Source organism: Microcaecilia unicolor, chromosome 2 (assembly GCF_901765095.1).
Source record: "Microcaecilia unicolor chromosome 2, aMicUni1.1, whole genome shotgun sequence".
In the NCBI taxonomy this organism is placed as follows: Eukaryota; Metazoa; Chordata; class Amphibia; order Gymnophiona; family Siphonopidae; genus Microcaecilia; species Microcaecilia unicolor.
The window spans coordinates 11330457-11357292 of record NC_044032.1 but is presented as its reverse complement, the minus strand read 5'-3'; the positions used below and the strand labels follow the sequence as shown (position 1 = coordinate 11357292).

The 26836-nt window shown below is 44.5% G+C and overlaps 1 protein-coding gene across 1 annotated transcript in view; it reads right to left on the bottom strand.

Moving 5' to 3' along the window:
- Nucleotides 1–570: 570 nt before the first annotated feature.
- Nucleotides 571–26836, bottom strand: part of LOC115461779 (zinc finger protein 777-like) — a 38126-nt gene continuing 11860 nt past the window's right edge. Inside the window, exons 2-6 of the mRNA XM_030191825.1 lie at nucleotides 26059–26155; nucleotides 15786–15912; nucleotides 3150–3263; nucleotides 2927–3040; nucleotides 571–794 (exon numbers count right to left, since the gene is read on the bottom strand). Of these exons, the coding sequence (XP_030047685.1) occupies nucleotides 571–794; nucleotides 2927–3040; nucleotides 3150–3263; nucleotides 15786–15912; nucleotides 26059–26155 (676 nt within the window). The remainder of the gene's footprint in view (nucleotides 795–2926; nucleotides 3041–3149; nucleotides 3264–15785; nucleotides 15913–26058; nucleotides 26156–26836) is intronic.

The following is a 26836-nucleotide window of genomic DNA, read 5'->3' as shown; positions in this document are numbered from 1 at the left end:
TTGGAATATGTCCACTTTGAGAATTTACATCTGCTATCTTATTTTGCAATGTATAGCAATTTGTTTCTAAGAATATTGCTGACAATTCCTGTCAGTGTGGCAAGTGGTGAGCGATCATTTTCACCGGGGGGGGGGGGGGGGGGGGGGCGTGGGCGTGATCATTTTCACGGGGGGTAGGGGCGCCAACTGATAGTCTGCAGGGGGGCGCCAGAGACCCTAGGCACGGCCCTGACAAATTATATCGCCATGATAGGGTGGATTAAACTGGAGGGTGGTAGCGCAATATGTTAAAGAGGAAATTGAGTGGAACAGAATAAAAATTCAGCAGGAAACAGACTGCAAAGTGGATAGAGACAGGTCAGAAAGAGCGAGAGATACAGGGAAAATGACAAAACTTGATAAAGGATGAGGAACAGTAGATACTAAAGAAGAGAAAGGGAAGAGAAAGAACGACATGGGATAATGGTGGTGGAGAAAAGAAAATGAACCGACAATGAAAAGAGAAAGGTAAAAATATTTAAAAAATAGAACAAATTATCTACACAACAAAGGTTAGATGTTGTGATTATATCACCTCATTCTCACTATCCCCTGTCCAGAGATCTTTCTTATAGGAAAAGTTTGTATCACCTCATTACAAGCTTTAATCCAAGTTTCATCACTTGCTTCAGGCAGTTCCTCACATGTGCCGTCGGTGGTGGTCAGATTTCCTCTTTCCTTACACCCCTGAGGCTCAGTCCTGAATCCATCTTGCTCAAACCGGATTAAAATGTCAGGTTTCACACTGTAGGAGCCTATTATAAGAAAAAGAAAGCATTATAAGTTGCTCCCCAATATCTCTCCACACTCGTCCTTCCCTACACCCCTTCCCGTGCACTTCGCTCCATGGATAAATCCTTCTTATCTGTTCCCTTCTCCACTACTGCCAACTCCAGACTTCACGCCTTCTGTCTCGCTGCACCCTACGCCTGGAATAAACTTCCTGAGCCCCTACGTCTTGCCCCATCCTTGGCCACCTTTAAATCTAGACTGAAAGCCCACCTCTTTAACATTGCTTTTGACTCGTAACCACTCGCCTCCACCTACCCTCCTCTCTTCCTTCCCGTCCACATTAATTGATTTGATTTGCTTACTTTATTTATTTTTTGTCTATTAGATTGTAAGCTCTTTGAGCAGGGACTGTCTTTCTTCTATGTTTGTGCAGCGCTGCGTACGCCTTGTAGCGCTATAGAAATGCTAAATAGTAGTAGTAGTAGTAATACACTGGCAGTCAGAGGGATAATCAGTGACACTATCCAGTTAAGGGCCATTGAATATATGGGAATGACCAGCTCATTGGAGTCTCTCCTGCTCATTTAAACCCTTTTGAATACCAGGCCTAAGATTTTATAAGTCAGAGTGGAAGAGGTCTTCAGCCCCCACTAGAGGGCACTGGTGACAGAGAATTCCTAGAACGGGGGTGATTGAGGCAGGTATTGCCAGTTAACCCCCTAGATCACCTTAGATTAAGGACATTGAGGTAGTCTGCACTAGTCTGCATTTTACGTCATCACCTACCCAAAAAGGTAGAGAACTGACGAAGAAGACAACTGGGCCTTGCAGAAGGCATCATATAATTTCTATTTTCCTCCTGCTCTACAATTAGCCCCTTCCCACAATAAACGTTAACTCCCTAATAGGGACTGTCTCTTACATGTCTGTGTACAGTGCTGTGTACGTCTAGTTGTGCTGTAGAAATGTTAAGTAGTAATACTAGTAGTATTAGTGCTGCTGCTCAATCACACACCCCGGCAGAGGGTAACAGTTTCTTATCTCACCAGCTCTGAGGCCTAGATGCACAAAACTCTAACGACCGTTGCATGCATTATAGGCCTTTTTCTGAAGCCACTAGCAGATAACGAAAACGGAATGCAAACCAGAAACTACCATTGAAATGTGGACAATTCACTATGCACTAACCATACCGATGATTCTAACGAATCATTTAACGTGACAAATTTAGCGAGCTCTCAGACCTGTCGTTCAGGCCTGAGCTGTCATCTCCCCGCTCCCTCCTGCACCTTAAAAATGCAAGCTGGCATGTAAAAAAAAAAAAAGTTATATAAAAACGCAAACCGGTAGCTCCCCACTTCCCCCTGCACTAACCAAAACAAAAAAAAAATCTACGTAGGTAACTTACGTCAATGGAGGGCGGGCCCAGGAACAACAGACTGACGTCGGAGAAGGGAGAAGCAATTGGCGATCAGATGTTTTATCCCGTGCAGCACCTTCGCATACAGGTGAGAGGCGCTGCACGGGACGGTAATGTGGAGGGGGGTCCGGTGGAGGGTGGGAGTGGCGACGACGATCCCAGGGGGCGGGGCACGGGGGCGGAGGATGGCGGGAGGTGGAGCCCTGGAGCAAGGGACAGGAAACACAGGAAGGGAGGGGGACAGGGGATGAGAAAATTTGGAGATTTGTTTTTATTAAAACTGGCTGAAGCGGGAAACAGCGGCGATCTCGGGGGGGGGGGAGAAGGGCGCCCATACAGGACGCTCCTGATGAGCGCCTTTGCCCCCTCCCGATCTATTTGGATTTTTTAAATGTTTTGATTAGTGCAGGGGGAAGTGGGGAGCCACGTGTTTGTGTTGTGGTTTTTTTCGGACGTTTGTGGCATGCGCAGAGCAGCCAGCATAACGCTTGGCTGCTCTGCGCATGATTTAGGGGCCGATTACGATGGGGATTACGATTCATTGATACATTGTACTTCTGGATACCGCAACGAACATGTTTTACCTGTTTTTTTTGGTGCATGCTCCGGTTTTTCAAAATCGTTAAGGACGTTAACGATTTAGATTTTGTTACGTTTGTTTGATGCATCTGGGCCTGAATCCTAAATAATCCTGGTGGAGTTTATTAAGATGTGCAGGAGGAGAATTATTCTTACTTGTTACAGGAGGGTGAGTCTGTTCAGACACCTCTGATTTGGGAGGATCCATCAAGGGGACATCTTCCTCTTGTTTAACACTCAGAGAGAACACAGACGTTACAATCGGAAGGCCTGTTAAGAGAAAACACATTATTACAAGGATTAGGAAATGGATTTTAAGTCTCCAAATGTCTGGAGACATTGATCTGAAAATTCAGAGCACTTAAACCCTTCTACTTACACTTCATGGGATCATTTGGGTTTTCTTTTCCTTCCCACTCAAAATGTTGAGTGAAATATTTCTCATCTTCCTTTTTTATCTTGAACATAACATCAGGATTAACAATTGAATAACCTGTAAGTAGGAAAATGGCATTTAAATATATATGTAGAGCCCCTGGGAAACTTCCTTCTGTGTCCTGCTCTGAACAAGCAGCGTTTTGCGCCGGGATCTGCGCCCAATTTTAGGTGTGAGGATTATACCTACTGAAACCTGGTCTAAATTCTCACGAATCTCCGTTATTCTGTAACACTATGTGCAAATTACTACTACTACTTGACATTTCTAAAGCGCTACTAGGGTTACGCAGCGCTGTACAATTTAACATAGAAGGACAGTCCCTGCTCAAAGGAGCTTACAATCTAAAGGACAAATGTACAGTCAGTCAAATAGGGGCAGTCTAGATTTCCTGAAAGGTATAAAGGTTAGGTGCTGAAAGCAACATTGAAGAGGTGGGCTTTGAGCAAGGATTTGAAGATGGGTAGGGAGGGGGCTTGGCGTATGGGCTCAGGAAGTTTATTCCAAGCATAGGGTGAGGCGAGGCAGAATGAGTGGAGCCTGGAGTTGGCGGTGGTGGAGAAGGGTGCTGAGAGGAGGGATTTGTCCTGTGAACGGAGGTTACGGGCGGGAACGTAAGGGGAAATGAGGGTAGAGAGGTAATGAGGCAAATTCCAGGAACACCCCTGATCCACCCATGCCCCTCCTGTGTCTGCACCCCCTTTCTAGATCCACCTTTAAGTTTAATGCCAATCAGCGCTGATAATTGATCATTAGCACCCAAGTATCCGTGCTAATTGGCTCATTATCCAATTAAATTGCACGCAATTTTCAGCAACAAATATAAAATTAAATCAACACTGTAAATCTTGGGCTGTTTATATTGGCCTGACGAGGTTTGGAGAGAAGAGGGAGCTGTAATTTGATGCCTGATTTATATTAAAAGTTGGAGGTTATCTGGTGCCATATTTCTATTTGTGAACCTCTAAGCTGAAGTCACGGGAGGTGTCAAACTTCTCTGTGATATCTGGTTACCATCTGAAGGGGTTACACACTTTATGGAGTAACTGACTAGTGAGCAGCCGACAGTCAGGCCCCTTACACAGAAGTTGTAGTTCTCAGCAAGAACGGTCAAAATGTTGTTGTACAGAAAAGGGAGACAGACTCTCCAGCTTATAATCGAAAGTGATCGCCGGCCATCTTCCCACACAAATCGGGAGATGGCCGGCGATTTCTTAAAAGCGGCGAAATCGGTATAATCGAAAGTGGCATTTTTGACAGCATCGCCGCTTTCCCGTCGCTTCGCCGGCGAAAGTTCAAGGTGGCGGGTCGGTAGATTAGCGAAGGCAGGACATGGGCGGGCATGGCCGTGGCTACCAGATGGCCGGCTTTCGCCGATAATGGAAAAAAAAAAAGCAGCGTTAAGCAGTATTTCGCCGGGTTTACTTGGTCCTTTTATTTTCATGACCAAGCCTCAAAAAGGTGCCCCAACTGACCAGATGACCACTGGAGGGAATGGGGTATGACCTCCCCATACTCCCCCAGTGGTCACCTACCCCCTTCCATACTAAAAAAATAAAACTAAAAACCTTTTTTGCCTAGAATAAAGACATGGAAAGATCCAAGTTTGTACACCATAAATACGTCTTCAAGCTCTATCCAGGCCCAAATGATGTTAGATCCCCCAAGGTTGTGGCAATAATCTTTACACCTTGCAAACTACTGGACCACAAGTCCTGGGTCCATGTGAAAGATATACGGGTTTACTCAGCCGTAGAACCAGATGTTACCAGCCTAACCATCTCAAGACCAGCCACTTCCTTCAGCAGGCCAGCCTGAAAACCCAGATCTCCGTCCAGATTCTTCAGCGCTTCCACCGCCTCAACCATGATCGATGAAAGAGAATTCAGAACGGATACTTAATTTGAGATTTACTGTTGCTGTTTATGGACATTATAGACTCATATTTTGTTTTATTTTCAGTTTAGCAGTAATCCTGTCTATATATTGAAAAGGTTTTATTTTTATTTTCCTATTATTTCCTTTATTGTTCTAATTGTTTTTTTAAGAGTTTTCCCGTTATTTCTGTTTATGTAATTTAAATTGAAGTTGATATTGCTCAGACACAAGGGTAACATCAAACCCTCATACTGGCTATGATATCATAATGTAGGTGTAAACCCTGTTAGTATCAACCAGTTATGCATTTGTTTAACTTTGGTGTAGGCTTACTTAAGCTGCATGTCTGTCTGTAGGTTTGACTAAGCTCCAAGTGGGGTAACGGATATATAAAATGCTTCCCATACTTCCAGGTCATTATGCATATGTCAAAATCCATGCATGACCTTTGTTAATATAAATTTTCCTAGGATTGACCCTTTTTTTGCTGTATAAGACAACCTCATACTTGTTTAAGGATTCTGAATACCTACAACCTAAAAAAGCCTGCAATCAAAGTACTAACCATATATTTGTTGAGCCCATAACAATGCTTAATCAAAACCACTATTCCTTCCGAGGACCACTGAGATACATACATTAGATTATCTCCCCATGTACTACGCAACAGATACAATAGAAGTCATAGCAAGACCTGAAAGTATTTATTAGTATGATCCACCTGAAATTGCTAGTACCCGCATACCTATACTTCATGGGGATTTTGTAGATGAACTCATGGATTTGTCCCATTCATAAAACCTCAAGAGAGATGTCATCAGGATTAAGCCCAAGGGGTGGGGTAATATAAAGGGAATTCCATATGCCAAAAAAATATACCACCTAAGAATGAAGTTTTCTGTCTTGCATAATATCTGCTAGCAATCCATAAGAGCAAAACTCCCCCTCTCGTTTGATAGCTTGCCACCTTCTGGAATGGATGATGACGAGCTTGACGAGCTTTGTGTCACCCCTCTCCAGAGGGGGTGACAAGTGGGGAATGTATAATTATAGTACAGCAAGAGGCCCTCACTGGATGCCCACCGGAAGGGTGGAAGGCCAGATTTTAGGACTCAGGCTGTAAAAATACCAGCTAGGTTTAAAAATCTATGACTGGCTGAGCAAGGACGTGCTTTACCTGTAAGTTAATATGTGTCCCCGCTTGGGATCCATCCACTGGAATAGTGGTGGGTCAATTTACATACCTTAAACAGCTTAAACTGCTAAAAGGCACTGACTAGGCCTCATTTGAATTTGGTGTGACATTCAAAAGCAGTGCAAAAGCCAAGATCAAGGAATTGATGGCTAAAATCCTAATCCAGATCACAAAATGATATGAACCTAATATATCCAAATTTAGATATCTTCATAAAAAAGTTGTTTTGTTCATGTTTTGATGTTTGGATGTCCGTATCTAAGGAAGTGTTTACAAAAAGGGAAGTTGCACAACAAGTTGCAATACTAAAACGGAAGAGCACCTGGTCGGAGGTCATGACTCATAGATTAAGCAATATTAGAGAAAAAAATCCCTCTCCATAGACTTGTATAGTGGCCAAATTGTATAAAAGCAGGGTGCATGCAAGCCCTCGGGAGAACTTTTCTCCAACGCCTCGGAAGCAGCAGAGCTCCGGTCAGCTGAATCCATAATTTGTCTGATGAATGTACCTGATTAAAGTCTGATATGCAAATAAACTCTTCATTCTAAATGATGGTTTGTGGGCTTCACTTAATGATGAAAGGCTGTAAGTACAAATGCTTTTGCTACATCAGGCTATCATTCGCTGCATTATATAACCTGTAGCCTAAATCCAGTTTGTCATAAGGCTGGTATCTATTCCTTGCCAGTGCTGAGAGGCGGACTAATGCCGGTATTTGAGACCTAACGTCTCTCTCAGTGGCAATTCCTTCCAAAACCTCATAACTCCTGGATTACCCCAGTACTAGTGTTATTTACAGATGGAGTCAGATTGAGGTCACTCTAGCCTTCTTGGGGGGCTCGGGACCCCCCCATTTCTCAACACCAGCCTGTATGCCAGCCTCAAATGCCGTACCCACCTCCATGACAGCAGAATGTGTTGTATCCTCCGACAGCCTTTCCCTGGTTGCGATGTGGCTCTCGGGTGAGTGTGACACCTTTTCTGTTAGGTGCCCTGCAGAGTCACATTAGCAATGCATTGTGGTGGGTGTAGGGTACTGGGCTCTACTCCCATGGTGCTTTTCCCCCCTGCTAACTGGGTCAGAGTGTGCCCTGTTTTGTTTCCTGTTGTAGTCCATGCGGAATCGGGGATGACCTCCCTGTACTCCCCCAGTGGTCACCAACCCCCTCCCAGCATAAAAAACAGGTTACAAATACTTTTTTGCCAGCCTCAAATGCCGTACCCACCTCCATAACAGCAGAATGTGTTCTGTCCTCCGACAGCTTTTGCCTGCTTGTGATGTGGCTCCGGGGTGAGTGTGGCACCTTTTCTGTTATTTGCACTGCAGAGTCACATCAGCAATGCATTGTGGTGGGTATAGGTATTGGTAGTTGGTAGGCTCTGCTTTTCCCCCTGCTTACTGGGTCAGAGTGTGCCCTGTTTTGTTTCCTGTTGTAGTCCATGCGGTAGTGGCCATTTTTGTAAGCCAGTTTTAGTTCCCTTTCCTGTGTTACCCACGTTAGAGAACGTAGCTCTTACCTTGAATGGTGCTGAAAGAGGGCATTGTACACCATTGTGCCACCTCTGATCTTAGTACCAGGGGACTCTTTGCCAGTGGGGCACAACCTCTGATCTGCAGTTAACTGTGAGTAAACGTGCTTATTTCAAGAAAGGACTTTTTCAGAGAGATTAGTCTTCAGGTGTGAACTGGTGTGCCAAAGTTATACAGCAGCAATAAGTCCTAGAGGCTGTATGCAGGTCACTGGAGCAATTTTAGTGGGTGCAGTACATTTGTGGGTAGTGGGTTTGGTGGGGGGTTGGGGGGCTCAGCTCCCAAAGTAAGGGAGCTATGCACGTGGGAGCTTTTCTGAAGTCCACCGCAGTGACCCCTAGGGTGGCTGGTTGGTGTCCTGGCATGTCAGGGGGGCCCAGTGCACTAAAAATGCTGGCTCCTCCCACGGCCAAATGCCTTGAATTTGGCCGGGGTTTGAGATGGCCGACATAACTTTCTATTATTGCTGAAAAACAAACGCGGCCACCTCAAACCCGGCGAACTCCACGGCATTTGGCCGGGCTAAACCATATTATCGACAAAAAAGATGGCTGGCCATCTTTTTCGATAATACGGTTCCGGCCAGCTGTAGCGCCACCGGCGATCTATTTGGCCGGTGACGTTCGATTATGCCCCTCTCTACTTTAAGGTAAACATTTATCTCACAACACAGAGCAGCATCTTTTGCGTCAGAAGCCAGATCTCAATTTCAGGTGCCCATGGGACCTGGGATCTTTCCAGCTCTGATAAAATAACAGCACCCATTCCATAATGTGCCATTTTTGCAAAAACTTCATTGGCTACCAGTATAATACAGGACTAAATGTAAAACTCTGTCCTGCTTATTTTCGAACGAGAAGGCCGGCCATCTTCTGAAACAAATCGGGAGATGGCCGGCCATAGGCGCCCGGTATAAGAGGCTTGGGGAGGCTAAGCCTCCCCAGCCCAACCGCTGCCCCCACCCCGCTCCCCAGCCAGGTCACCAATCATCTCCCGTCTGCCCTCAGCTGCCCAATAGCCCTCGATTCCTTCCTGCCCTCGCACTATCTTAAAATATTGTAATTTTCCTCGAGCGGGCGGCGCCAGCATTGTAAGAAGCAACAGGCTACAGCCTTCCCTCGCATGGCTCCGCCCTCTTCTGACGTATTTCCTGTTTCCGCGAGGGCAGAACCATGCGAGGGAAGGCTGGAGCCTGTTGCTGCTTACAATGCCGGCGCTGCCCACTCGAGGAAAATTAGAATATTTTAAGGTAGGGCGAGGGCAGGAAGGAATCGAGGGCTGTCGGGCAGACGGGAGATTGACGACCTGGGGAGTGTACATGGTGTGTACATAAGACTGTGTGGGCCAACTGGAGCCCTCTCCGTGGGCGCTTGATGTGCCAAGTATTTTTCTTATAGCCAGAGTGGGCTTGGTGCATCAGGCACCCCATCTGAGGTGATACTGTCAAAGTTGGAGCTGGTCTGGTATGAGGAATTCCAGGGACTGCTGAGAAACTGTTCAAAGAATTTTAAAAAGACTAATAATGAAATGGAAAATTGTTTCACCCAGAGAGGGCGAATATTTCTGCATGTTGTTCATGGAATATGGCTTAATTATCCTGTGATGGAAATGAATACTGTGATATGCTTAAATTCACATGTATGATCATTGGAATATATTCACTCATGTATCTATAATGTCAGAATGCAGGCTCTAGAAAACTGAAGCGTGGGAATGGGCATGCTATTCAGACGTGTGCTGTGGATCTAATAGAATTGTTTTACATAATGCCTCTGGTGTGCGGAGCTCAGCACATGTTTGCAATACACCTTCTGCCAAAGAACTTTCAAGCTAAAAGGATCTACTCATCAAAATGCATTATTTCTTTATTTATTTGTTGCATTTGTATCCCACATTTTCCCACCTATTTGCAGGCTCAATGTGTCTTACATAGTACCGTCAAAGGCGTTTGTTTGCCTTCTGTCTCGCTGCACCCTACGCCTGGAATAAACTTCCTGAGCCCCTACGTCTTGCCCCATCCTTGGCCACCTTTAAATCTAGACTGAAAGCCCACCTCTTTAACATTGCTTTTGACTCGTAACCACTTGTAACCACTCGCCTCCACCTACCCTCCTCTCTTCCTTCCCGTACATATTAATTGATTTGATTTGCTAACTTTATTTTTTGTCTATTAGATTGTAAGCTCTTTGAGCAGGGACTGTCTTTCTTTTATGTTTGTGCAGCACTGCGCACGCCTTGTAGCGCTATAGAAATGCTAAATAGTAGTAGTAATAGTAGTAGTAGTAGTCGGTGGATAACAAATACAAAGTTGTATAGTGATCGTATGAGGTATAAGTGGAGGGTCGGAATGGATGAAGATTGCGTGTTGTCCTGTTCGATCATAGTCATGCTGTGTTGGTAGGTGAAGAGGGTTACGTGGGGTCGTTGGGGTAGGGTTTTTGAAGAGGTAGGTTTCTAGTGATTTCAATGTTGCCGAAGGCGACACCGAAGAGGTGCTCAAAGCCCACCTCTTCAATGTCGCCTTCGGCAACTAACCACCGTTCCTCTATTCAGGAAATCTAGACTGCCCCAACTTGACATTTCGCCTGTTAGATTGTAAGCTCCTTTGAGCAGGGACTGTCCTTTTGTTAAACTGTACAGCGCTGCGTAACCCTAGTAGTGCTCTAGAAATGTTAAGTAGTAGTAGTAGTAGTAGTCATGCTGTGTTGGTAGGTGAAGAGGGTTACGTGGGGTCGTTGGGGTAGGCCTTTTTGAAGAGGTTGGTTTCTAGTGATTTCCTGAAGTTCAAGTGGTCGTGGATTGTTTTCACAGCTTTTGGGAGCCCATTCCATAGTTGTGCGCTTATGTAGGTGAAGCCGGATGCGAAAGTTGTTTTGTATTTCAGTCCTTTGCAATTTGGGTAGTGTAGGTTTAGGTAGGATCTTGACGATCTTAGACCCCTCGGAGTTTTGATAGAGTTTATCAGATGGTGATAATAAGGACATCAATGGAACTGACCTGTATGATGAACTATGCGCCTTTAAAGATCTGTTTAAGACCGAATTGTGCCATTTTCATTATCCTTTTGAAACTCTAAAATTTGTTCTATCAAATAGCCTCCCATTCCCATCTTTCAGCTCCTATTTCCTTTGCATCTTGTGCTCCCTCTGCCTGCTGTTCTTCAACTTGTCATTCACCTTTTACGGTAATGGGCTGAAAAAGGGGGCAGGGTGGGAGACGAGGGAGAAGAGAGAAAGGAGATGCCACACGGGGGGGGGGGGGGGCGCCAAGACCCTAGGCACAGCCCTGAGTATTTGCAGCCCTTTTTGTTTTGTTTCACTAGGTTGTGTACTGGTGTTTTAGAGCCTGGTATAATTACAGTTCTGCCTTTCCACGCATAAGGTTGTAGCTCGTCCTGTCCTTGGAATTAGTGCGATTATGGTTTGGTAAGGTTATGAATGTGTTTTTGCACAAGTTTGTGTATAGTGTTTTGTAGTGGAGAGATTGTGTGTTGGCCTTACTGAGGTGGCACCAAAACATCAGAAAGGGTGTAGAGCCTAAATCATGACACACTACCTCTTGAAGGATCTACATAAGGAGCTCATTGTGAACACTAGCCACCCTAAAAGGATGTTTTGTGGCTCTACATGAGAATTGTGATATTATGACCCCTTGTTTCATATTGTTGACGGTCTGCATTTTCCGTATGGGTGGTACATTGGTGTATTAGGTTCTGCCCAGTGTAATATTTATGGTACAGTAAGGTTCTGAGTGTTTTGCACAAAGTTGTGCATAGTGTTTTGCAGTTCAGCGATTGTGGTTAGTATATGCTTTGAGCAACCACTTTATTCTTTGACATATAGTAACATAGAGGGGAATAATCGAACGTCGCCGGCGATCTATTTTGGCGGCGGCGCAACAGCTGGCCGGAACCGTATTTTCAAAAAAGATGGCCGGCCATCTTTTTTTTCGATAATACGGTGTGGGCCGGCGAAATGCCTTGGATTTCGCCGGGTTTGAGATCGCCAGTTTTGTTTTTCCACGATAATGGAAAAAACTGCCGGCGATCTCAAACCCTGCGAAATCCAAGGCATTTGGCCTTGGGAGGAGTCAGCATTTGTAGTGCAATGGTCCCCCTCACATGCCAGGACACCAACCGGGCACCCTAGGGGGCACTTCAAACATCTTTTATAAATAACCAAATTAGCTTCCAGGTGCATAGCACCCTTCCCTTGTGTGCTGAGTCCCCTAAATCCCCTCCAAAACCCACTGCTCACAAGTGTGCACCATTACCCTAGCCCTAAGGGCTGAAGGGGGGCACCTACATGTGGGTACAGTGGGTTTTGGGGGGTTTGGGAGGGCTCAATATTACCCACCACAAGTGGAACAGGTGGGGGGGGGGAATGGGCCTGGCTCTGCCTTTCTGCAGTCCACTGCAACCAACAACAACTGTTCCAGGGACCTACATACTGCTGTCAGGGTGCTGGGTATGACATTTGAGGCTGGCATACAGGCTGGCAAAAAAGGTTTGTATTTTAATCATTTTAGTGTGGGAGGGGGTTGGCGACCACTGGGGGAGTAAGGGGAGGTCATCCCCCATTCTCTCCGGTGGTCATCTGGTCAGTTGGGGCACCTTTTTGAGGCTTGGTTGTGAAAATAAAAGGACCAAGTAAACCCGGCGAAATACTGCTTATCGCCGGGATTTATTTTTCCATTATCCGCGAAAGCCGGCCATCTGGTAGCCACGCCCAAGCCTGCCCATGTCCCGCCTTCGCTTCGCCGCCAACACGCCCCTTTGAACTTTCGCCGGCGAGGCAAAGGGAAAGCGGCGAAGCTATCACAAATGTAGCTTTCCGATTATATGCTTTTTGCCGCTTTTGCGAAATCGCCGGCCATATCCCGATTTGTGTCGGGAAATAGCCGGCGATTACTTTCAATTATAAGCTGGATAGTAACATAGTAGATGACGGCAGAAAAAGACCTGCATGGTCCATCCAGTCTGCCCAACAAGATAAACTCACATGTGCTACTTTTTGTGTATACCCAACCTTGATTTGTACCTGTCCTCTTCAGGGCACAGACCGTATAAGTCTGCCCAGCACTATCCCCGCCTCCCAACCACCAGTCCCACCTCCCACCACCGGCTCTGGCACAGACCGTATAAGTCTGCCCAGCACTATCCCAGCCTCCCAACCACCAGCCCCGGCACAGACCGTATAAGTCTGCCCAGCACTATCCCCGCCTCCCAACCACCAGTCCCGCCTCCCACCACCGGCTCTGGCACAGACCGTATAAGTCTGCCCAGCACTATCCCAGCCTCCCAACCACCAGCCCCGGCACAGACCGTATAAGTCTGCCCAGCACTATCCCCGCCTCCCAACCACCAGTCCTGCCTCCCACCACCGGCTCTGGCACAGACCATATAAGTCTGCCCAGCACCATCTCCACCTCCCGCCACCGTTTCTGCCACCCAATCTCGGCTAAGCTCCTTAGGATCCATTCCTTCTGAACGGGATTCCTTTATGTTTGTCCCACGCGTGTTTGAATTCCGTTACCGTTTTCGGAATTCAGAATCAAAAGAATATGCTCTCACAACTCTGAAGGGCAATCCAGTGATGCAGGCTTTTGGCACTCTGAGCCAGTGCCTCACCTGACTCATGCCAGCTGGCCCATATGATACATATCTAATATCTAAATGTAATAAAAAGTATTAATTGTGATTATTTTATTGTTACTTATTTTCTGTGTTGTCAGACAATTATGGATGTAAACCCCACCCCATTTAGCCTCCCCAAACAGTTGGGCCACCGACCGCCTATGAGGCCGGCCATCTGCTGAAGCCAGCACAATCAGTATAATCGAAAGCCGATTTTCACCGGCTTCAACTGGTTTCCGTCGCAGGGCCGGCCAAAGTTTAAGGGGGCGTTTCGGCAGGGTATAGAAGGTGGGACGGGGGTGTGGTTACGAGATGGCTGGCTTCGGCCGATAATGGAAAAAAGGCCAGCTCTGAGGAGCATTTCGCCGGCTTCCCTTGGTCCACTTATTTTTAGGACCAAGCCTCAAAAAAGTGCCCCAACTGAGCAGATGACCACCGGAGGGAATCGGGGATGACCTCCCTTTACTCCCCCAGTGGTCACCAACCCCCTCCCACCCCAAAAAAAAAAAACATTTTTTTTTGCCAGCCTCAAATGTCATACCTAGCTCCATGACAGCAGTATGCAGGTCCCTGGAGCAGTTTTTAGTGGGTGCAGTGCACGTCAGGCAGGTGGACCCAGGCCCATCCCCCCCCCCCACCTGTTACACTTGTGGTGGTACATTGGAGCCCTTCAAACACCCCCCCCCAAACCCACTGTGCCCACATGTAGCTGCCCCCCTTCACCCATAAGGACTATGGTAGTGGTGTACAGTTGTGGGGAGTGGGTTTTGGGGGGATTTGGGGGGCTCAGCACACAAGGTAAGGGAGGTATGCACCTGGGAGCAATTTTTGAAGTCCAATGCAGTGCCCCCTGGGGGGCCCATTTGGTGTCCTGGCATGTGAGGGGGACCAGTGCACTACAAATGCTGGTCCCTCCCACGACCAAATGCTTTGGATTTGGCCGGGTTTGAGATGGCCGGCATCAGTTTCCATTATCAGCGAAAACTGATGCTGGCCATCTCAAACCCGGCCATCTCTGACATTTGGCCAGCCCCAATCGTATTATCGAAACGAAAGATGGCCGGCCATCTTTTTCGATAATATGGTTCGGGACCGCTCTTTGCAGCGCCGGCCATATAGATGGCCGGCACCATTCAATTATGCCCCTCCAGGTCTGATCTTCAAGGCTCTCAAAGGAAATGGCCCTGAGTACCTGAAGAATAGGCTGATCCTCAACACACCGCCAAGGACACTAAGGTCCTCCCAAGGACTTTCACTAACTACACCCTCTCCAAAAGACATTACACGATGTGATACCCCCAAGTGAGCCTTCTCCGGAGTAGCCCCCACACTCTGGAATGCATTGCCTAAAAGTCTCCGCTTAACACAAGACTATCTTTACTTCAGGAAGCAGGTGAAAGCTTGGCTCTTCAACCAAGCCTTTAATGGAAGAAGTAATTAACTTGTTAGTCTCATTCACACACACAAGGATTGACTCGGGCTGCACATACTGCAGCGGGACATGTTTATCCACTCCTACCCTAGCTGAGATAATATTTAACCATCTCTCTGACCTCATGTGCACCTTCCTTTAAATTAGTCACCATATTTTCTAAGCCCTGTTACTCTGTTACCTGTCTATATGCTCTTTTTATTATGCCCTACACTGTCAATTAAAATGTTTTATTACATATTGTGTTGACATTGTAAGTAGTAGACTATGCCATACTTTGTATTGTTATTTGAATATTTTTACTGCTGTAATTGTCTGTTGCTTGTAGTAACATAGTAACATAGTAGATGACGGCAGAAAAAAGACCTGCACGGTCCATCCAGTCTGCCCAACAAGACAACTCATGTGTGCTACTTTTTGTGTATACCCTACTTTGATTTGTACCTATCTTTTTCAGGGAACAGACCGTACAAGTCTGCCCAGCACTATCCTCGCCTCCTAACCACCAGCCCCGCCTCCCACCACCGGCTCTGCCACCCAATCTCGGCTAAGCTCCTTAGCTTAGGATCCATTCCTTCTGAACAGGATTCCTTTATGTTTATCCCACGCATGTTTGAATTCCGTTACCGTTTTCCTCTCCACCACCTCCCGCGGGAGGGCATTCCAAGCATCCACCACTCTCTCCGTGGAAAAATACTTCCTGACATTTTTCTTGAGTCTGCCCCCCTTCAATCTCATTTCATGTCTTCTGGTTCTACCGCCTTCCCATCTCCAGAAAAGGTTCGTTTGCGGATTAATACCTTTGATTTACTCTTGCTGTACACCGCCTTGAGTGAATTCCTTCAAAATAGGGGTAAATAAATCCTAATAAATAGATAAATAAAAATGACAGAGAAGACACATTTACCTTTTGATGTGAGGATGTCATGAATCTCCTTGACGGCCTTCTTGTAAAGCTCTTTCTGCCATTCTCCCAGAATGTCCCACTCCGCTTCCAAGAAATAAGCAGAAACATCCTTGAATGTGACCAATGCCTGGAACAGCAGACAGGACATCGTCAGTCACAGTTTCATTATCATGTCTTTTAATAGACTTTGTTATATGATCTCTGTCAGTAAGAAGGGCTGGATTTTCAGAAGGCATTTGACAAAGTGCCGCACGAAAGACTCCTGAAGAAATTGCAGAGTCATGGAATCGGAGGTAGGGTATTATTATGGATTAAGAACTGGTTGAAAGATAGGAAGCAGAGAGTAGGATTGCGTGGCCAGTATTCTCAGTGGAGGAGGGTAGTTAGTGGGGTCCCGCAGGGGTCTGTGCTGGGTCCGTTGCTTTTTAATGTATTTATAAATGACCTAGAGATGGGAATAACTAGTGAGGTAATTAAATTCGCCGATGACACTGTTGGATTATTTGTAGTAAATAATTAGCAGATTTTAGTACACACAGCTTCAGCTTTAGAAATGTTAATTTCTTTCTTCATCTCTCTCTCATTCACCCCTGAATAATTCACTGCTGAGTCACTTTAAAGTTGAAGTAACAAAACATCTGTTTACTCACAGTTTGTAGTTAGATTATAATCAGACAGGCTTATATATACATATTACTATACATTTGTATTATCAGCTCCTTCCATGTGCTTAGATGGTAATGGATGCTCACACCACCATAGATCCTCTCAGGTTAGGAGAGATCATGAGCTCCATGTGCTCCATGTGCTCCATGTGCTGCATCTATCCCCCACAGGAAGTTGCATAGCTGTGTGACCTCTCTAAGTAATTCACATCAGAGGTCACAGAGTAATCACAGAGAAATAATAGGTGACAGGCAATGCATGTAAAATACAATTACATTCCAACAAACCCCTTCTCATGCATAACTGTCATGCAATTATTTATTCATACAAAGTCCAAGCTTTATACGCAGATTCACAAAATGTTCTCTGGGTAACGGTTTGGTCATGATGTCAGCTGTCATCTCACTGGTGTGACAATATTGTAGACTGATGACCCCTTCTTTCGCCAACTCTCGCACGTTGTGGTATTTCGTTGCGATGTGCTTGGTGCGTGACTGAACCTTGTCATTCTGTGACAGTCGGATGCAGCTCTGATTATCTTCCATTATCTGGATTGGTCTCTGTTCAGCTATTCCAAAATCCAGCAAAAGTTTTTCAATCCACATCAGTTCTCTGCACGCTTCCGATACGGCCACGTATTCAGCTTCTGTAGAAGACAAACTCACAATACTTTGTTTATGACTGGCCCATGAAATTTGTACATTTCCATACATAAACACATATCCACTTGTGGATTTATAATCAGAATGATCCCCTGCCCAATCTGAATCACAGTAACATATTAGTTTTGGATTACTATTGGCTGAAATCTTTAATTTACAATCAATGGTACCCTTTAAATACCTTACCATCCTTTTAACTGCAGTCCAATCTGATTTGGTAGGTGAGCTGACCCTTCTGCTCAAAATTCCTACTGCATTTGCTATATCAGCCCTGTATGTGGTAGCTAGATATAAAAGCTTACCTATGGCTGATCTATATTGGATGTTATCTGGTAAAGGTTCTCTTACTGTTTCATCCTTCAGAAAATCAGTGATCATGGGAGTGCTTACAACTTGGGCATCTTGCATACCTAAACTTTCAATAAGCTCATTTATTTTCTGCTTCTGGCTTAGAAGATAAGAACCATCATTTTGTTTCTCAATTTCTATACCAAGATAGTATGACACATTACCAAGTTCTTTTATCTCAACATTGAGGTTTAAACACTTTACAATGTCCTTGTACTCTTGCTCACTTTTGCTTGCAATGAGCAGATCATCAACAAAAGCTAAAATGTATGCATATTGTCCATTTGTGCACCTAGTGTACAAGCATTTATCTGCTTCACCTTGCTTAAATCCTAAATTTGTCAATATTTCATGCAATTTATCATTCCAACATTTTGCACTTTGCTTTAATCCATAAAGACCTTTGTTTAATTTACACACTAGCTGTCTTTGTTTTGTATTTATGAAACCTGTTGGTTGTTCCATGTACAAGTCTTCAGTTATATCTCCGTGAAGAAACGCTGTTTTCACATCAATGTGGTTGACTTGCATGCCTTTTGAGACTGCAATGCTTAGAAGTGTTCTGATTGTCGTGTGTTTCACTACAGGTGCAAACACTTCATCAAAATCTTCTCCATATTTTTGAAGATATCCCTTTGCCACTAATCTGGCTTTATACCTTTCCACTTTTCCTTGTGCATTCCTTTTTAACTTGAATACCCATTTGCATCCTATAGCTTTCTTGCCAGGAGGTAATTTTGTAAGAATCCAAGTATTATTTTTATCCAATGCATCAATTTCTTCTTGTGCAGCTTTATGCCATTCAGCAGCTTCTTCTGCTGGCATTTTCTCAATCTCATCCCATGTTAAGGGCTCTTGAGCTTCTGCTGACTTTGTTAGGTAAGACAGTCTTGGGGGTGGAACACCTTTGTTTTCCCTGGATGAGCGTCTGACAACAGGTTGGTCTGACCTTTCTGCATCCTCTAAATCTGAGAGTTCTTCTCCAATTGATTCCCCTTCTCCAACTGTACTGTCTTCTTCAATGATCCTTTCTGTGTCTGCTTCCTCTGTCTGTTCCTCGTTAGATACAGATGAGTTGCTTTCAGACATCTGCCTTGGTATGGCATTTATATACACTGGCATGTCTATTATGGTTCTAGTTTCATATTCTGGATGATAAGGCTCATCTGGGATAATCCAGCCTTTATCAACCCTCTTGTTTTCATCAAAATATGTAACATGTCTTATGCCAACAATGCCAGTTTTCAGATTCAAAATTCTATATCCTTTGTGTCCTGGAGCATAGCCAACTAAAATGCCCCTTTCTGTTGTGGAATCCAGCTTATGCCTTCTTTGCTTTGGTACATGAGCATATGCTGTACTTCCAAATGTTCTTATGTGTGACAGGTTTGGCTTCCTACCATGCCATGTCTCATGTGGTGTGCGCTCAGCGCCTTTAGTTGGCATTCTGTTTTGTAGGTACACTGCTGTGAGAATGGCTTCCCCCCATAGTCTTTTAGGGAGATTGCTATCTGACAGCATACACCTGGTCATTTCCACAAGTGACCTAAATTTTCTCTCTGCAACAGAATTTTGCTCTGGTGTATAAGCTACTGTTGTGATATGTTGAATGCCTTCTTGTTCTAGAAATGTGCGCATGCTTTGTGAAGTGAACTCACCACCATTGTCGGTCTGAAGAACCTTTGGTTTTCTTTCAAATTTATTGCTCACCATGGCTATGTATTTCTTCAGCATGTCTGTGACTTGACTTTTTTCTTTCAGCAAATAGGCCACACAATATCTAGAGAAATCATCCAAGAATATTAGCACAAATCTGTTATTTCCCAATGATGGGATATTAAACGGTCCACATAAGTCACTGTGTATTAAGTCCAGCACTTTATTACTCCTATTTCCTGTGTATGCAGGAAATGAGGGTCTCACACCTTTTTGAGTAACACAGTCTATGCATTTCTCCATTTTACCAGCATCTGCACTTATCTGAATGCCGGTGGCCAGTTGCTTACTGTAAAGATCCTGGATCACCTTAGAATCACGATGTCCCAGGCGGCGGTGCCAGATTTCCAGACTACATTTACCATCATTCTTCCTTACTTGCGCCATATGTGAGGCTTCACCTGAAATGCTCAGTTTATAAACATCATTATGCATAAAAGCTTCAGCATACACTTCATCATTTTTAGAGATTGTGCACTTACTGTTTTCAAAATGAATCACAAATCCCTTCTTATCTAATGTAGATACACTAAGCATATTGCAAACTGCTTGGGGAATATACAAGACATCACTTACAGGAATTTCTTTAACTTCATTAGACACTTTGCATTTTAAGAATCCAATACCTTTTGCTTGGATCTTAGCAGTCCCTGCGTTTGCAGTTTTAAGAATACCTTCCTCTGGACACATTTCCTGAAAGAAATCCTTACAATTGGTTAAATGGCATGTGCTCCCTGAATCCAAAATCCAAGTACTTTCATTTGAATTATTATTTACCATAGTCAAAGATTTTTCTGCCATTAGAAAGCCCTTGTGTTTATCTTTGTCCTTCATACATTTCCTGGTTTGAAAATTCTTTAGTTCCATTGGCTTAGGTGAGCTAGAGGGAGTGTTTTGTGTTTCCTTACACCATTTAGATACATGTCCCTCCTTTCCACATGAGTAGCAAATCAGCTTGCCCTTGGGTGGAGTTTTCCCATAGCTCCGCCTTCCTCTGTTCTTTGCCAAGAAATTTGTTTCATTTCTCTCTGACTTGCTTTGAGAACACATCTCCTCAGAATCATTTATTATGCATTCCTGCCTTAGTTTTGATGTTGCCTGTTCAAAAGATTGCCCTTCAATGGCCTCATTTACAGACCTAAAAACATCAAACTTCTTTGATAGTGAGGTAAAAAGAAATGCTCTTTTCAATGCATCACACATGGGAATTCCAGAAAGTTCTAGCTTTTGAAATGAAGACATAAGATGCATAATGTGATCATTACATTTACTTTTATCCCTTAATTTGGTTTCATTCAACTCTGCCAGCCAAATTGGTTGCTGCTTTGCATATGTAGTTGCATACATAGTTCTCAGTTTATATAAAATGTCCTTTGGTGTATCTTTTCCCTCCACTAATATGGCTTGTTTCTCTGAGAGAGCTTCCAAAAGCATGCACTTCACATAATAGTTTGCATTGTCCCATTCAGCCATATTTTCATCTGTTCTGTCTTGGTCTAAGCATATATTTAATCCTTTTGCTCGAAGGAGACATATGAATCTTAGTTCCCACTGCTGATAATTAAACTCAGTTAATTTAGGCACCTTGAGAGAATAGAAAAATGGTGAATTTCTTCCCTCAGCCATTTTCTTAGCCTTCTGTCTGCTGTGTGGGGGGAGAGAGAGACAGACTGAATCTTTCCTTTAAAACTTAAGAGAAAAATGTGGCTTTTTTTTCTGCCTGGTAATATTTCTCTTCTTTTTCAATTCCTGAGCCCTGGGCCCATAACCCTTTTGTTGGATTATTTGTAGTAAATAATTAGCAGATTTTAGTACACACAGCTTCAGCTTTAGAAATGTTAATTTCTTTCTTCATCTCTCTCTCATTCACCCCTGAATAATTCACTGCTGAGTCACTTTAAAGTTGAAGTAACAAAACATCTGTTTACTCACAGTTTGTAGTTAGATTATAATCAGACAGGCTTATATATACATATTACTATACATTTGTATTATCAGCTCCTTCCATGTGCTTAGATGGTAATGGATGCTCACACCACCATAGATCCTCTCAGGTTAGGAGAGATCATGAGCTCCATGTGCTCCATGTGCTCCATGTGCTGCATCTATCCCCCACAGGAAGTTGCATAGCTGTGTGACCTCTCTAAGTAATTCACATCAGAGGTCACAGAGTAATCACAGAGAAATAATAGGTGACAGGCAATGCATGTAAAATACAATTACATTCCAACAGACACAAAATTATTCAGGGTCGTCAAGTCGCAGGAGGAATGTGAACGATTACAGGAGGACCTTGCGAGACTGGGAGATTGGGCGTGCAAGTGGCAGATGAAGTTCAATGTTGACAAGTGCAAAGTGATGCATGTGGGTAAGAGGAACCCGAATTATAGCTACGTCTTGCAAGGTTCCGCGTTAGGAGTTACGGATCAAGAAAGGGATCTGGGTGTCGTCGTCGATGATACGCTGAAACCTTCTGCTCAGTGTGCTGCTGCGGCTAGGAAAGCGAATAGAATGTTGGGTGTTATTAGGAAGGGTATGGAGTCCAGGTGTGCGGATGTTATAATGCCGTTGTATCGCTCCATGGTGCGACCGCACCTGGAGTATTGTGTTCAGTACTGGTCTCCGTATCTCAAAAAAGATATAGTAGAATTGGAAAAGGTACAGCGAAGGGCGACGAAAATGATAGTGGGGATGGGACGACTTTCCTATGAAGAGAGGCTGAGAAGGCTAGGGCTTTTTAGCTTGGAGAAGAGACGGCTGAGGGGAGATATGATAGAAGTGTATAAAATAATGAGTGGAATGGATCGGGTGGATGTGAAGCGACTGTTCACGCTATCCAAAAATACTAGGACTAGAGGGCATGAGTTGAAGCTACAGTGTGGTAAATTTAAAACGAATCGGAGAAAATTTTTCTTCACCCAACGTGTAATTAGACTCTGGAATTCGTTGCCGGAGAACGTGGTACGGGCGGTTAGCTTGACGGAGTTTAAAAAGGGGTTAGATAGATTCCTAAAGGACAAGTCCATAGACCGCTATTAAATGGACTTGGAAAAATTCCGCATTTTTAGGTATAACTTGTCTGGAATGTTTTTACGTTTGGGGAGCGTGCCAGGTGCCCTTGACCTGGATTGGCCACTGTCGGTGACAGGATGCTGGGCTAGATGGACCTTTGGTCTTTCCCAGTATGGCACTACTTATGTACTTATGTACAATGCAGTGGCACCGGAGACCGGTGCTGGACTTCAGCTGGCGGGGGTTGAGAACCCCCCCCCCCCCCGTCAGCCAAGGTATTTGCTGCAGCAGTGGGTGGGGAGTGGCAGGGTGGCAGGGCGGGAGAACGGTGTGACGGCGGTGGTGGCAGAACAAACTGTGCCCCCCACCTCGGGCTCTGGCCCCCTCCCACCACGAAGTCTGGCTGCGCCCCTGATTAGAGCAGTGCCCTAACGTGAATTATGTAAAAATTTGCATTAAATTAGACCCCCAAATACTCAACTTAGAACTAATTTGCAGAAAGCTAGAGCACAAATAAACTCATGGCAGACATATAAGCTTCCCACACCTGAATACTTCCATTAAAACTCTTGCATACACTTTTGAACTTTCATATTTATTTATTTTATATTCTAGGTATCCGGTGACCTCACTGCACCTGGGCGATTTCTCACGCCATTTAAGGGTCAACCTGGTAACCCAAAAGCCCCCCTCCTTTTCCCAGCAACCACTGGGCTTTAATTAAAACTGCGCCATATGGGGGCATGCACAATCGCTCATAATTAGACCCTTCTCAGGTCACAAGTCCCCCCTCACTCAAATTATTGAATAAAATTGGTGGTACAGTGGTTCCTGAGGCTCCGGAGCCATCGGCATCTTTTTCTACCGCAAATGCTTGGGTGATGTCACTGATGATGTCAGCGCGTTTCCCCAATGTTGTGCTCACATGTCCAGCAATTCCCAGGCCCCAGCAGGCCTCAGCAAATCCGGGACTCTTCCTGCCAGCCATGCCTGGCTGCCTTCACATCAGCGGCGGCCTGGAACCCTGCGGTTTTCCTGCAGTGGACCCGCCACCGGCAGCAGACAAACCCTCAGAGCCTTTTCCCAGAGCTCCCAAGACCGGGTAAATATAAAAATATATATATATTATACTGGCTACTTTAAGCTAAGTGCTTATACAGATTTATTTTAAATTCTTTTTATTATGAAAATGAAAAATGAAGATAGTTTGAAAATATTATATATCTTGAATGGAAGACTTAGCCTTTCCCTCCCCCCCTCCACCGAAGACTAGGCCTTTTCCGCCCCCCCCCCCCCCCCCCTACAACTCTGCAGAGTTGTACTGCAGTCTAGTAATCCCCGATATAATGGAGGATTACGTTAGTGATAGTGTATAATATAAATTTTTAATAAAATCAAATTCTATATTGGAGTTGGAATATAAAATGTCTTGTAGTCTTTTGGGATCTTGCCAGGTATTTGTGACCTGGATTAGCCACTGTTGGAAACAGGATGCTGGGCTTGATGGACCTTTGGTCGTCCCAGTACGGCAACGCTTATGTACTTATGTACTTGGGATTCTGAATGGAATGTTACTACTCTTTGAGATTCCGCATGGAATCTTGTCACTCTTTAGGATTCCAGAATCTTGCTAATCTTTGGGGTTCTACATAGAATGTTGCTACTCTTTGAGATTCTGCATGGAATCCTGTCACTCTTTAGGATTCCAGAATCTTGCTAATCTTTGGGGTTCTACATAGAATGTTGCTACTCTTTGAGATTCTGCATGGAATCTTGTCACTCTTTAGGATTCCAGAATCTTCTACTCTTTGGGGTTCTACATGGAATGTTGCTACTCTTTGAGATTCTGCATGGAATCTTGTCACTCTTTAGGATTCCAGAATGTTGCTACTCTTTGGGGTTCTACATGGAATGTTGCCACTCTTTGGGGATCTTACTAGGTACTTGTAACCTGGATTGGCCACTGTTGGAAACAGGATGCTGGGCTTGATGGACCTTTGGTCATCCCAGTACGGCAACGCTTATGTACTTATGTACTTGGGATTCTGAATGGAATGTTGCTACTCTTTGAGATTCTACATGGAATCTTGTCACTCTTTAGGATTCCAGAATCTTGCTAATCTTTGGGGTTCTACATAGAATGTTGCTACTCTTTGAGATTCTGCATGGAATCTTGTCACTCTTTAGGATTCCAGAATCTTGCTACTCTTTGGGGTTCTACATGGAATGTTGCCACTCTTTTGGGATCTTACCAGGTATTTGTGACCTGGATTGGCCACTGTTGGAAACAGGATACTGGGCTTGATGGACCTTTGGTCGTCCCAGTACGGCAACGCTTATGTACTTATGTACTTGGGATTCTGAATGGAATGTTGCTACTCTTTGAGATTCTACATGGAATCTTGTCACTCTTTAGGATTCCAGAATCTTGCTGCTCTTTGGGGTTCTACATGGAATGTTGCCACTCTTTGGGGATCTTACCAGGTATTTGTGACCTGGATTGGTCACTGTTGGAAACAGGACACTGGGCTTGATGGACCTTCTATCTCTCCTAGTATGGCAATACTTATGTACTTATGTACTTGAGATTCTGAATGGAATCTTGCTATTCTTTGGGGTTCTACATGGAATGTTGCCACTCTTTGAGATTCTGCATGGAATCTTGTCACTCTTTAGGATTCCAGAATGTTGCTACTCTTTGGGGTTCTACATGGAATGTTGCCACTCTTTGGGGATCTTGCCAGGTATTTTTGACCTGGATTGGCCACTGTTGGAAACAGGATGCTGGGCTTGATGGACCTTTGGTCATCCCAGTACGGCAACGCTTATGTACTTGGGATTCTGAATGGAATGTTGCTACTCTTTGAGATTCCGCATGGAATCTTGTCACTCTTTAGGATTCCAGAATCTTGCTAATCTTTGGGGTTCTACATAGAATGTTGCTACTCTTTGAGATTCTGCATGGAATCTTGTCACTCTTTAGGATTCCAGAATCTTGCTACTCTTTGGGGTTCTACATGGAATGTTGCCACTCTTTTGGGATCTTACCAGGTATTTGTGACCTGGATTGGCCACTGTTGGAAACAGGATACTGGGCTTGATGGACCTTTGGTCGTCCCAGTACGGCAACGCTTATGTACTTATGTACTTGGGATTCTGAATGGAATGTTGCTACTCTTTGAGATTCCGCATGGAATCTTGTCACTCTTTAGGATTCCAGAATCTTGCTAATCTTTGGGGTTCTACATAGAATGTTGCTACTCTTTGAGATTCTGCATGGAATCTTGTCACTCTTTAGGATTCCAGAATCTTGCTACTCTTTGGGGTTCTACATGGAATGTTGCCACTCTTTTGGGATCTTACCAGGTATTTGTGACCTGGATTGGCCACTGTTGGAAACAGGATACTGGGCTTGATGGACCTTTGGTCGTCCCAGTACGGCAACGCTTATGTACTTGGGATTCTGAATGGAATGTTGCTACTCTTTGAGATTCTACATGGAATCTTGTCACTCTTTAGGATTCCAGAATGTTGCTACTCTTTGGGGTTCTACATGGAATGTTGCCACTCTTTGGGGATCTTGCCAGGTATTTGTGACCTGGATTGGCCACTGTTGGAAACAGGATGCTGGGCTTGATGGACCTTTGGTCATCCCAGTACGGCAATACTTATGTACTTATTTTCTCATTTTCTGTGTGTTTTAAGTTTACTGTAAACCTCTTTGATCTTAAGTGCAACTAGACCTACTGCTTCACTCCAACACAGATAAATAAAGAAAGAGAAGAGAAGGCTGGAAAAGCTGTGCACAGAAATATTTTCCTTTTAGTGCTGGAACCCTGTGTACAAGAGGGGAGAGAATAATTTCTTACCTGATCAGAAACCAGCGCAGACATTTCCCTGCTGTTTTTTCCCTCTGAATTTTGCTGCTGCTGCTGGGGTGGATTGAGGCTGTAGATTTCTCTTTTCCTGGAAAGATGAATAAAACAGGAAGAGGTTGAGCTGATTCCGGGTCTCAGATAAATTCCCTCCTCTCCCTCTCTGCAGATCTAAGACTGGGTCTTGCAGGGATTTCCAGACCCCAGAGACAGAAAGTTTCTGCTTTTGTGCTAAGTAATTTCCCTCTTTGCAGGTCTGCAGACACTAAACAAAGAAAATGCAGAGCATCTAAGTGCTCCAGCTCCTCCCCTCCTCCCTTATGAGCTCCCTCCCCCTTCCTCTGAGCTCCTCCCCTCTGCTGAGGTCATTTTAGGATTTCCCACCTACTTAAGGTGGATCTGTGTAGAAAACAGCTGACAGATCAGGAAAATGAGTTAATCCTGTTGCATCTATGTCCTTGAGGTTCTTGAGACCTGAATCTTCCTGAAAATTCTGGACCTCTATTACATTTATATCTTAATAGTGTTTATTTGGGCACTTCAATGAATTTTATTTTTGCAAATGCAGTGCAGTGATTGGATTGTAAATGATCTCAGCTTCTGGATCTGTGTTTAACTCCTGGTTGTAAAGGAGGGTTGAAACGGTGTTGGCAGATATGAAATACATAGGGTTACAATACGTCTGGATTTACCCACTGAAGTCTTGCAAGGTCACAGCCAAAGCTGCCAAGCAGGGGCGTAGCCAGGCACCCAATTTCGGGTGGGCCTGGGC